The 13,972-nt window shown below is 36.7% G+C and overlaps 1 protein-coding gene across 3 annotated transcripts in view; it reads right to left on the minus strand.

The window, feature by feature from the left end:
• Window positions 1-13,972, minus strand: part of mre11a (MRE11 homolog A, double strand break repair nuclease) — a 54,013-nt gene that overhangs the window by 13,551 nt on the left and 26,490 nt on the right. For all 3 annotated transcript variants that reach the window (XM_079823036.1, XM_079823035.1, XM_079823037.1), the window contains 6 exons: window positions 8,681-8,866; window positions 7,814-7,985; window positions 7,313-7,393; window positions 7,068-7,197; window positions 794-897; window positions 24-197 (listed from right to left, as the gene is read on the minus strand). In XM_079823036.1, the coding sequence (XP_079679162.1) occupies window positions 24-197; window positions 794-897; window positions 7,068-7,197; window positions 7,313-7,393; window positions 7,814-7,985; window positions 8,681-8,866 (847 nt within the window). The remainder of the gene's footprint in view (window positions 1-23; window positions 198-793; window positions 898-7,067; window positions 7,198-7,312; window positions 7,394-7,813; window positions 7,986-8,680; window positions 8,867-13,972) is intronic.

The raw sequence follows: 13,972 nt of genomic DNA on the forward strand, positions 1-13,972 counted from the left end.
ACCTGAGGTGCTCTTCTTCTTACCTCCTCATCAATCTTCTCCTCTGTGGCTTCCACCCGCCGTTCTCTGAGGTAGCGCTGGGTTTTCTCCAGCTGGTAGTTTATGAGTTCTTCAATAGCATCTCTCTCCTCCTTATCCACAAACTCCTGCACTGCCTTTCCCATGCCTTGCTCTGTCAACAGAGACAACTGCACATTCTACACGTACAGAAACACACACCATTACAAACCGAAATATTAACAGTGGGCAGTTAACATGAAATTATTTTACATATAGTTTTTCCTAAATTTATTACACTCAATATACTCATGCATCAGGTTCTAAAAACAAACAAAAATGCTTTTCTTTTACTTAGGACTGCACATGACCACTGGCTGGTATAGCCTGCAAAAGCTTTTTTTAATGCTATGTGAGCACAAAAAAGAATGTTTATGAGAAAATGAATATCAGATTTAGCTGGCGATTTGAAGTATGTTATTTAAATATGGGTTCAGCAAACAGTTTTTGAGATTTCAGGATTCCCCCATTCAAGTAGATAGGGCTTGGTCTTGGAATGCCCGAAATAGCTGCCCAGAGGTATTGCATATAAATATTCCATATATGGCAGAGTAAATGGACTTTCCTTGAAAGGAGATTTGTTATAAAGCAATAGAGCCATAAGAATAATAGATTCAAAGAAAGTAATGTGAACCTTTCAAAAGAGCTCTATTACTTAAGCATGACAATTAGAAGGTTAGAGAGGACTGAGATGAACTGAAGATGTATCCTTTACACACACAGACAAACTACAAACCTTCTCAGCTGTCTGGAAGTATTCCTTCACAAGATCTTCCACTCTCAGCTGTAAGACCTCAGAAGCGGGACGAGAGAGAAGTGCTCCAAAATCCATACCTTCTTCTGCAGAACACACAAAGCATGATTCAAATTGAAATATTAAACTAAAAATGTTTCTATGCATGTGCAGTCATGCAACACTTTCAATTAAGCATTAAGCCACAAGCACAAGTTTCACTAGAAAAAGTGAAATTTAAAGAAACTGTCATAATTTACCCTCATGTGGTTCCAAACCAATATGACTGACTTCCATCAAACAGTTTAAGAAATGTTCTTGTTACAAATTCCATGTAATTACAATGGGGCAAAAAGGACATAAAGGCACCATAAATCTATCCCAGAAGTGTCTATATATTGTCTCATAAACACCTAGAAGAGTTAGTGCAATTGCCAAGTGTTCTTTAAAGCTTGGAAGCCTCAATCCCCATTCATTTTTATTGCATGTGTAAGAAAAAAATCAGCTTCAACAGACGAGCTACTGTAGCTCAAATTGTTAAATAAGTTAATGCTGGTTCTGATAGAAAGGTGTCAGGATACACAGTGCATCACAGTTGTGTTCATGGATCCTCGTCCGTGGAATGCACCACTTCTGGTATTTTGCAGGTTATCCGAAATGAGTAAATTGCAACGGAGGATTTATTAATTTGAAGTACTCGAATTTAAATCGAAGAATCGTGACAGCCCTACTCCCATGCAAATGTGTAGCCTATATAACCCCATACTTGGGGTATGTGCTCTGCATTTAACCCATCCAAGTGCGCACACACACACACACACACACACACACACACACACACACACACACACACACACACACACACACACACACACACACACACACACACACACACACACACACACACACACACACACACACACACACACACACACACACACACACACACACACACACACACACACACACACACACACACACACACACACACACACACACACACACACACACACACACACACACACACACACACACACACACACACACACAGTAGTGAACACACAAACCCATATTGTTGCAGGGGAGCAGTTGGGGGTTCTGTGCCTTGCTCAAGGGTCTCACCTCAGTCATGGTGGATTGAGGATGGAAGAGAGCGCTGGTTATGCACTCCCCCCACCGACAAACCTGAGACACGAACCCACAACCTTCGGGTTGTCCCGACCATTTATGGTTCTATCAGCGGTTCGGAGCACCAAAGTCACGTGATTTCAGCAGTTTGGCGTTTTGACACGCGATCCAAATCATGATTCGACTCGCTGATTCGATACGCTACGAAGCTTCATGAAGCAGTGTTTTGAATTCTGTTATCACTATATAAGTCGTTATTACGGTTTTTTTTGGCACACAAAAAAAAAAATTCTCGTCACTTTATAATATTAATATTGAACCACAGTACTCACTTGAACTGATTTAAACATGTTTTTAGTACATTGTGACATTGCTGTCATACGTAACAAAGTTGCAGTGCACTCCACTGACTATAATAGAAGCTCTTCTAATATAGTGCGCTAGCGTTCCAGATGTGGTCGCTACGCGCTTGGCGGGTTGAAATTTGTCTGACAGGCGAGGATGGCAAAAGCTGTTTTTATGTAACTTAAAAAAAAATGTATATACAAGATTGTTATTTAATGAACTGAAACAACCTACTGATACCAGTTATCTTGCCAGAGATTCCCATTGGCTGCTGTTGCTGCTCCTGTCACGTCCTAAAACATTTACTAAATGTCTTTTATGAGTATTTTATGATTGTAAAAGACTGACTTGCCATTGAATAAAAAATATTGTATGTTCCTGTCCTATATATAATATATATATAGAGATTTTACAGTGCATTTTTATTATTTAAAATTAAAAACATTAAATATCAAATTGACGGACCCAGCACTGATTAAAAAAGCAACCCAGCAAATGGGTTAATGTATAAAACTAGGGATGAAACGGTAAGGAAATTTCACATCACGATTATAGTGACCCAAATTATCACGGTTATCAATATTATCATGGTTTTGTTCAAATGAGATGAAAGTATTCAAAAGAACAGATGCACACACTTAAAACATTTCAACAAGTTTTATATTTGAATATCAACAAATAAATCAAGCAGCTCTATGCACTTTTTTAAGCTAGATTCTATTCTCTGGGTTTTCCTTCCTTTTAATGGACGTCGTCAATAGCAACGCATAACGCAGAAATAATAATAATTTGGAGTAAATATAATCTCTAATATTATCTCTGTAAATATATTCTCAAGCAATTTTCTCATCAGTGTTCTATCAGTTATGACATTTAAATCTAGCATATTTTGTGTTAGAGCCCAAACAGTATCCAAGTGAAATAATGCATATCCATATTTTCATATGATTTGACAGTTTATTTTATAAAATATAAAAAATCCAAAAGATATGCATCATACTTGACACCTAGATGAACACTTTACAGTCAGTTTTATGACTGTAAGTCATTCTCGTCAAATGCTATTGAAGTTAGAAACGTGTATACCAATGTTGTATGTAACTTTATAGACGGTCCCTAAATTTGCGAATATCGAACGTCAAGTCAACTTTATGCCAGTCACATCAGAGTTGCTTTGGTTCTGCTGTGTTTGTTTGAAACTATTTTCACTGCTGAAATAGAACAAAAACAGTCAAGCACTGTTTGAAGAATGAATCTCCTGGGTACATCGTAAGTTCATCTATGCTTTGAGTGCAGATTTCAGTGAGTGAGAGCTGAACAAAACTCTGGCTAATCTGAACGCCTAGTCTTACATTTACATTTAGTCATTTAGCAGATGCTTTTATCCAAAGCGACTTACAAATGAGGGAAATAGAAGCAACTAGAGCAGTCAAGGGTAACAATATGCAAGTGCTGTAACAAGTCTCAGTTAATCTAGCACAGAACAGATTTTTTTTTAATTAAAAAAAATAAATAAATTAGACAGACAGACAATGAATGACATTGACAAGAATAGTCTTGTCTTGTCTGAACTCGTTCGTTCGTCTTTGGCTCAAGCTTCACATTATTTCCCAGACGTAGTTTGAGTTTGCAGATTTGAAGCGTTTCCCCCTATTACAGTGACTGTCTTCTGGCATGTTCTGCAGACAGGGTGACCATCTTCGATTAAATTTCATTTAATTAAATAATGATAATTCAATTTTAAACGATATTACTAACCGTCAGTACATTTTATCGTGGTTTATCGTGAAACCGGTAATCGTTCCATCCCTAAATAAAGCCCTGCATGTGTTCTGTCCAATATTTACCCAGCGCTGGGTTGCCAAATAACCCAAATTGGGCTGTTTTTAACCAAGCATTTTTTAGAGTGTAGTATTGTGAATTTTTCCTTTCCTAATATATATTTATTAGTTGTTTAAAGGGGTGGTTAAACACATTCTTTCGAAGGCTTGATTGTGTTTGTGATTGTGTGTGCACTGTAACATGTGTTCATGCTTTGTTTTTTAAAAATTACATTATTTTTCATATATTTTACCTTTATTCTACACTGCTCTGTCCCTCGAAAAAATGGCGTCTATAAAACCATACCAATTTGAGCCTGAATCGGACTCAGAACATTTTAGTGAAGATGATCGAGCAGAACCTGTTCAACCTATTCAGTCCTCAAGAGTAAAGACTGCGGATCTATAGTGATCGCTACTGAATGGCACCGTTACTTTTGTATTTTTAGAACGATTATAGCCAAATATCTGTAGCAAGAACTATTAACCCAAAACGAACACTAAACATTGGCTTTACTATAGTATCGAAATCAAACACAGAACCATGTGTAGATTAGCATGCATGTAGATAAACAAGCATGTAGATAAACAATACATAAAAGCTCTAATCAAAGAATAATTTACACTAATTCCAAGTCCGCTGTTGAGATTTAAATAAAGTTTGTAACGTTAGGTGTTTGTCGGATAACGTTAAGTATGAATGAGCATTTAACAAACTGGTTTGCAGAGCCAAACAGCGTTGTCATTTGTTTACTTCCTTGCTACAACGTACAATTAACAATACAAACTATTAGAGGAAAACACATAGACGAAAAATAAATCATACTTACAGGTTGTGGCCTGTAAACAGCTTCTGTTTTTAAATCCATCTTTCAGGACAAGCCGTTGTGCGAATCCTGCATTGAACTCGCAAAGATTATGGAAGCTTTCCTCCGTGAAATGTGCAGCGGGAGCCGCGCACGCCCGTTGTGCACTCACACACTGGCAGCGTTTGTCTCGCGCAGCTGAACCGCGGCTCGTGTATTGCAAATACAGACAGAAATTTTTTTGTCCATTATGTCACATTTTCCGGTCTTCTCCTCCGATCCCTGTCTGTCTCATACTTTGATTTATGATGGGCAGCAAATATATACTGCAAATGCGACCGTGTTCCCCTCTGTCTCATACACACATGCATATAACATGTTGTATGTTAAACGCACTGCAACACACTCCCGTCCCTAGGAAGGCTGAACAAAGTGGACCTGCAATCCGGATGAAAATAACAGCGTTTTGTCGGCATTGCGGCAACAACACTCCAGCCTACTAACTATACCGCAACAACTCTTCCCCACAGCAATAAAAAATGGCCTCTCCCCCCTTATTTAATATTCTCGGAGGAGGGGTTTATGTAAATATTGGGACTGGTGATGTCAACAACCCTGGAGGAATGTCTGTAGTCGCCTACCGGCCGTTTGCTGTAGTCCTTAGAAATGTATTTCTTTAAAAGCAAATATCTCCCTTTGCTTTAAACTTTGAAAGCTGTAACTTTGCAGATGTTGTTTATGCTCAAACAGCAACATTACACACTAGCTAAAGTTAGAAAAGTGAAATCGTGTTTTACGACCCCTTTAATAATTTTAATGGAACCAGAATTGTTAGGCGGACCCGGAAACATTTCTTATGATTCCCAACCTAATTATAGCGCCACTTAGCGGTCAAGAGAAGAAATTAATTTCCCGCTGAATGAGAATATGTATATGCACTTTTTGAACATTTTAAGGAACACTTAATAGTAATGCAATTAATGTCCAATAAAGGTTGGTTTAAAGCACAATGACATTTTATCGCATAATCTACAGCTTGAAATGTTATAATCTAAAGTTAGAACTATTTACGGTTAAGTTGTCAACAAAGAATTAAAAAACAGCCAATTAAACAAATTTTTTTATTTTATTACAGTGGCAATGAATGAAGAACTCACTATTTGTATATAGCCTATTAATATATTAACAATGTAGATACTACAATAGGGATGCACCGAATCCAGATTTTTGGGGTTCGGCCAAATACCGAATCCACTGGTTGAGATTCGCCCGAATCCGAAACCGAATACCGAATCCTACTGCCATCCTCAGTCCATTATCACAGTTAACACATTTAACCGTTAACCGAAAGTAAGAACTTTGACAGATTAATACTATCAGTTAAACGGTTTAAATGTTTTTAATGCTTTTTTAAAAAAAAAAAATGTTATGCAAGGTTAAGAAAAATATGCGTTATTTGTTCACTCACGGAGCGCGTCGACATGTGCAACCACAAACCAGATATATCTTGTAAAATGAAGCAATGGAAAAGCTTACTGTGTGTGATCATTTCGACAGAAAAATACAGCAATAGCACAAGCTCCTGACTGGTGGAAAGCAAATGAAAGGCGCTTCCCGAGGCTGGCCACTCTAGCGAGGCGTTATCTCTGTATTTCCGGGACACCAGTGCATCTGAAGCCTTGTTTAAGGCTTTTAATAGTGTGGTTTTGGTCAAGTTTAGTAAACATTGTCACGTATGTTCTTCTCACCGCTGTTTCCAGATGGTTTATACAACAATTACCCCGAGTCATCCTCTGTCATTTCAAAGAACAGCACAACCGAGGCTCGAACATGTAGCTCGACTTGAATCGCCTTCTTTTGACTTAAAGTACTGCCGATCAACACGTTTTCTGTTCACAAGTTTCATTTTCACTTTCAATGGCGGCGTCATTACGTCGACCAGCGGAGGCATGTAGTGCAAGCCTAGGGTTCGGTTAGGTGGAAAAAAATTCTGAGGTTCGACAGAAACCGAACCCCGTCAAAAAGCCCAATATTCGGCCGAATCCGAACCCGAATCCTGGATTTGGTGCATCCCTACAATATATTAACTCTGATCTATAAACTAATAGTTTGCAAAGATTTATAAGTACTTTATTACTATATACTTATTATAAAGTGTTACCAATGTGTGTGACTTGCCTTTAATGCCATCTTTGGCCTCTCTGTGTCTGATGAAATGCAAGATGTCTTTTGGATTTGCCACTCGATCTACAAACTTCTGACTAAAGCGCATAGTGTTAAAGACTTCAAAACCCCCACTATAATCCACCTGGAGAGAGAGAGGCACATGAAAGAGAAAGATGTATTTTTGTATTTACTTTGTATATAATGAACAGAGAAAATTGTAAATCCAGGCAGCGAGAGGGTGTGTGATTGATACATACTCGTAGTCTGATGAGAGGTTTCTCCGGGGTAAGGGGATTTCCAAGTCTCTCTCTCTCAGCCTCTTCAAGCATCTCTTCAACCTGAAAGAATGAAGGGGCAAAAAAGCAAATGTCCAGTTATTCCTGTGTGAACTTTTACACTCACTGTACCTCAATGGTGGAATAATCTTCAAATAGAGGGAAACAGTAGTCTCTTGATTCATACCACAGTGACTAACCAGCCTCTTTGTACTAGCACAGACCTTTCTACTTACTAAAATGAGAAATGCTTCAAGTGTCTGTAAATGAATCGCTTTTTGAAAAAAAAAGAAGCTTAATGCTAAATGAAAATGTAATGCAGCTAACTCTTAAAATGAACCTAAAGCTAAATTCATTAGCAGGCTTTGATGTAACCTTGGTGACACAGTCAGCTACATTTCGCTGTTAAGTTCTCCAGCATTGTCAATCACATTGAGAATTTCAATCCCAATCAATTCCCAATCAATCTCTGTGCATCTGTACCTTCTCCTGGCAGAAAGCCAAGACTTTGAGCATGACGTTGGGTTGCTCTGGGCTGAAAAGGTCAGGGTGATCTGAGAGTGTTACATCCTGAATGAAGAACTGCCGGACGGTCTGTAAAGGAATTTTCTGAAGATTCATTTTTTTCCCTTTCACTCTCAATAACCCAATGTGCCTGTGGAAAACCCAGAGACAACAACAAATATATCACCTATTCCATTATACTTAAACTTGAAATGCACTGAAATAAACTGACACATTCAGGACCAATAAAATGGCATTAAAGTACCATATACATACACACCACTGTTGCTCTCAAATTTTGTTCTACATTCAGCATTTACAAACTGGAGCATGTGGCACGTGAGATTTAATGCCACCAACAGAACGTATTAAATCTGAATGCGGACATGAATATGATTTCTGACATGAATATGATTTCTGACATTGGTAGAAATGAAGGTTATTTTTAATAACTAATTAAATTTAGGTCTGTTCCACTCCTAAAGTTATCATATCAATTCAGAAGATTTTTAATTTCATTGCGAGTGTTACATGGACTATTATTATGGTCTTTAAACTGTCATTATATGGAAAGTGTTGAGTGTAGATTCTTAAATGTGTTTGAGTTCTACAAAAAAGAACAGCATATAGGTTAGAAAACGACATGATGGCAAGAAAGTAGTATTTCAAGTCACAAATAAATGTAGCTCGAAACTGATTTTAATAATTTTTTGAAAAATTATTTCATGTGATTTTTTGCCTTTTGACTGAACAAGGCTTTAATGGTTGAACACTCCAACCATTCAGAATCATTCATTATCAAAAGACATGTTTACTGTGTGTGTGAATGAGTGCAGGCACACAAACTTTTTAACTGCTTCTCCTGGTGAAAGTGAGGTAATGACAGAGCTGCCAGGCTGTGTGACGTAGAAGAGTTGTTGTTCATTACGGACTGGAGCAATTTTACACTCATGCTCATGACCCCACACCACCAAATCCAGGAAATCATCCAAAAACTGCTCCGGGATGTAGTTAGTCGCCCCGTGCTTACTTCTGCAAAAAAAAAAAAAAAAAAAAAAAAAAAACTGAATTAAAAACATACAAAAATACATTTTAAGTTCATGTCTGGATTTTAAGTTACAACACTACCCTTCATTGGAAATTTATTAAATTAGGCATTAGTACTCAGATTGTACGAAATGTAGCAAGTTTTGACGATGTGCACATAGGTACAACAATACAAAAATAAAATATCATCCACTCCAGATAACCACTATTAACCAATGAATATGTATTGTTTTTAACAATTGGGGTAAATAAAATGATAAAATTGGTTCATCTACATCTATAGCTGAAAATACAAAGGTCAATTACACATTATGGACCATGTAAATATATTTTGGTTAATATTTTCAAAACTTAAAAAAAAAGTACACAAAAAATTACAAATCAAATATATTGGTGAATATCAGGGTCCAAGCACCCAATAGCTCATGTGGACAAAAAAATTATACAACTACCATGCATCTTTTTAGATATTACGTGTTCTGCAAGTCAACTGTCTGGAATATCCACTGATACTGTGAGTTAGGGTTTGATTAAACAACATGACATTAGTTCCTAAAGAGAAAACTAACTTACAAAATGTCATCAGAAAATATTCAGGCATTCAAATTTATGGAAAATGATTAAAACTAAAGGCATTTCTTATCCAGCCCTTTTTTTTGTCATTCACATACAGAAAATGCTAAAATTTGTTTAATTTGTCTGTGTGATATGTTTAAACAGAATGTCAGCCTATTGTAACATTTGGTTCAGGTTCTTTTTCTGTATCTTTTAGTTTGTAATCTGTGTTTTGTTCCTGTTTCCTTTGTTCTAGTCACCAGTTTGTTTCCTTGAATACTCATTATGATCACCTGTGTTGCATGAAATCGGTTTCTGTTGCCACCCAGGTAAGTTTGAGATTAGTTAGGGCTGGGCCGATAAACGATATCATATCGAATCGCGATAAAATTCATGTCGATAACGATGATAAGATATAGATAACTCTAACACCCAATCACACAGCAGAAATAAAAGTGACAACAGCCAGTTAGCGTGCAGCTTTTAACTTGCACATCAAAAGTACACGCTCTACTACTGGCAAAGAAATCTCGACACGAGAAGGAAAACATTTGTGGCAGCGGCAACGAACATTAAATCAAAAGTGAAACTAACCTTAAGTTATCATCCAAAGATGACGAATTTGTTGATAAAAGGTAGCAAGAATTGTTACTCATTTGAACCGCGTCACACAGACCATTTATCCGCTTGGGTAAAAGTCCAAACGCCAGCGAGCTCACTAGAGCATAATCATATCGGTTAACTTTGATCGGGCTCGGTCACGTAACACTAAACAGCTCTGTGAGATCCAGTGAGAAGCGCATGAATTCAGCGAAAAACCCCAATGTCTCAGTGATTTAAAGCCAGATGGAACAGTGCTGACAAACACTAGAAACATTGCGCGCGATACAGTCAGAAGGCTTTTCGTTGGGTTTAATGTTGTGACAATAATTGCACCATGGTGCTGTGGCAGAAATGTGGGATATATTCATATATCATTGTATTATATTATTAATGTAGACATGTATTAAATGTATTTAAGGAGTAATGGAATATTATTACAGCATTTGTATTTAGCTATAAAATCTGTGCATTTATACTAAATGTTTTTTAGGCTACTGTTTTTCATACAAACACCATAGAAACCATATAGATACATTTTACCAGAGCTATATGTTTGTTTTTAACTGTGGTTATCATGATCTAAATGTATGATACTATGGAAGACCATTGGTTCATTTTGATGACGTGAAGTGTTTGTAATATTCTGACAATAAAGAGTTTAAAACCACAATTAACATTCTGGTTTCTACAACTTTCACTTAGGAGCAAAATTCTGCCTTTAAATTGGAAAGAAATAAATATTTGACATTTATCGTGATAATTATCGATATCGACTGATATGAAAAGATTTTATCGAGATCATTTTTTGGTCATATCGCCCAGCCCTAGTTTGAGCAACAGTGATGTCCGGTTCGTGAACGAATCATTCTTTTGAACCTGTTCTTTTTAGTGAACCGGTCGAACCTGTTCACCAAATCGGACTGAATCTTTCAAAACAGTTCATGACTCGAGTCAGCTCTGATCCATAAGTTACTAAAGTTACTCAATTCTGACATGCCTGACAGTCTCTCCGACAAGAAATAAACTAATATCATGAAGTATATCAGGGTTCGTACACATTTCTACCAATACATTTCCATGACTTTTAAGAAAATATTATTTTTTCATAATATACTATATATGAAAGTCTGTAAAAAAAAATCCATGTTCAAATGTCAAATCACAGCCTATCTTAACTAATTAACGTAAATCTATATGGTTTAATACAGAATAAACGCTGACACACCAGTAAAATGGTTAGATAAAATACTGACCCTAGCAATGGATTAACACACATCATTGGGAGGCAACAATGATAAATAAGTAAATAAAAGTGTCCAGTGACACTGACAGTAACTTTACAAGGTGGCAGTTCCAGAGACAAACTTTTGGAATACAAAATTGGGTAAATAAGAAGATTTTAAAACAGCTTTGCCTCCTATTTATTTATTTATTATTCAACTCATTGGAAAACCATCAATCATTAACAAAACAACGTCCCTATTTGAATTTACTTTTTTTATTTCTGCAATTTACACCTATACAAATTGCAAATGCCAGACGTTCCCCCATGCCAGGGTCAGAAATGTACTTTTCCATTAAGGGGCCCCTTGCAATTGATTTCCAAGAGCATTTTATTTATTTTTTGGGCGGCAGTGGCTCAGTGGTTCATGTAGGTTGTCTACAAACCGGAAGGTTGGTGGTTCGATCCCCGGTTCCACCTGACTAAGTGTCTAGGTGTCCATGAGCAAGACACCTAACCCCAGCTGCTCCCGATGAGCTCGATGGCGCCTTGCATGGCTGACACCACCATAGGTTTATGAATGAGTGTGTGAATGGGTGAATGTGAGGCAAAAATGTAAAGCGCTTTGGATGGCCGTAGGTCTGTTAAAAAGTGCTATATAAATGCAGTCCATTTACCATTTATAAGTGCAATTTTTAATAATGATTACCTTTGTTGTCGTTTGTCAAATACTTAAATTTAATCAATTGCTTAAATAAATCAGAATACTAGACTGTTACCAATAAAATTGTATCATTAACAAAAGCCATCTTTACACTGGCCAGGCCTGGAAATTGCTACTTTAAAATTCAATGACTTTTCCAGGTTTTTAATGACCGTACGAACCCTGGTATATGTTACTCTAGTAACTCCCAACAGTTCACTGAACTGAGACATGTTGTGCTGAGAGAACTGATGAGAGCACAAGAAGCTGATACTGAGCATGCGTGTACTACCGAACATACAGCGGTTCTTGAGTTAACAGTTCTCCAATCCAAACTGAGAACTGTTTCTTTTGGACATGTTCGACATACTTAGAACCAATGAGCTGATCACGCGTGTCATTTGTTCAGAGGGACAACATTTAGTTAAACATCATTAAGTGTAACAAAATAAGTAATTACAAAATTACTCTTATCACTGTATTATTTTAAAGTTTGGAAAATTTTGGAAAATGAATGGATTGGATGGATTGTAAAACTGTTAAACTAAACAGTTGTTTCATCAATAATGCATGAAATTTTCAGGAACAGCTTATTTAATTTCTAAATCTTGACGTAAACTTTTGCCAAGGTTTAGGGTTACCCTAACCCTAACCCTAACAGGTTGTAGCAGTTCTCGAATTACCAGTACAGACTCGAGAACTGTTTCTTTCAGACACGTTCGATACTAAGAACCGATGAGCCGAGATACTGAGCATACGTGATAGCAGCGTCTGAACCTAACTGTTTCTCTCAGACAGCTGATGCTGTGCTGACAAGGGATGGGCATTCGATTAAATTTTCTTAGGCGATCGTTGGGAGAATTAACGATCGACTATCGATTAATCATTAATATTTTTATAATAAAATTAATTATTTAACTTATAATTTAAAAAGTGAATAATGAATACAAAAATACAGCGTGTTTTTCCTCGATGAGACCTTTATTACAATATCAACTTGTGGCAGACAGATAAACTACGTTCAGTTAGGCAAACCGAACATATATGCGCGTGCATATGCGGTGCTCTAAAGCAGCAGCGGAACCTGCAGCTGGGAGCCGGCGTTCTTAAACAGAGACCTCATTTGTTCCAAAATAATAATAATAATAATACAAAAGAATCATGTTAAACAATAACTTAAACAAAAAACATAATACTTAGATCTGACAGGTTTTGTCAACATGTAACTCAAAATTGGCAGGCTTTCTGACAGAAAGACGCTATAGTTTCAGCCTTAAAAAAGCTGCGAAAACAGCCCAGTTACGTTCCCGACGATCTTGGTTTGCTTCTTATTTATTAAATATACAGGCAAATAGTGTATTAAACATTGATCAAAATTAAAATACAATTTATAAAAAACAAAACTAATTTTAAAGAAAGACTTTCTAGAAAACACAATTCAATTAAGTGCTCAAAATCCATGTCCCCGGATGCGCATCTGATGTTTACTCATGCTGCTCACTTTTCATAATCAACATATGAAATAAAAAAATTATAATATTTTATCATAGCCTAACTATATGAAACTAAATAGGCTACGTTTTCTCTAACCCTCTGTCCAACGAAGTCGTCGGCGCCTTTTGGTGGATTTTTTCCTTTATGACAGCGCGGAAACAAATCACAATACTCCATAATGTCTAGCCATACTACAGATAAGTGCAAGAGATAATTATAATAAACAGTGAACTATCTACTTTTATTTGTGTACACTCACAATAACGGCAAAGGCCGTGGATTCTGGGAACAGATTATTTTGCACTCCATTCCAAACGCTGTCTTCATTTCACAAAAAAAAAAATATTATTTTTATTAAACGCAAAGTTTTTCATTTCAAAATTCAGTTTATATTTCCAACAAATGAAATTCCAAGCCAAAATAACGAAGTGGTAAAAAAACTTAAAGCAACACTGTGTGATATTTTCCCCCATCTAGCTGTGAAAATGTATATGACCATCCAGTGAATATTAGT

This window comes from Gobio gobio (genome assembly GCF_949357685.1).
Source record: "Gobio gobio genome assembly, chromosome: 8".
NCBI lineage: Eukaryota > Metazoa > Chordata > Actinopteri > Cypriniformes > Gobionidae > Gobio > Gobio gobio.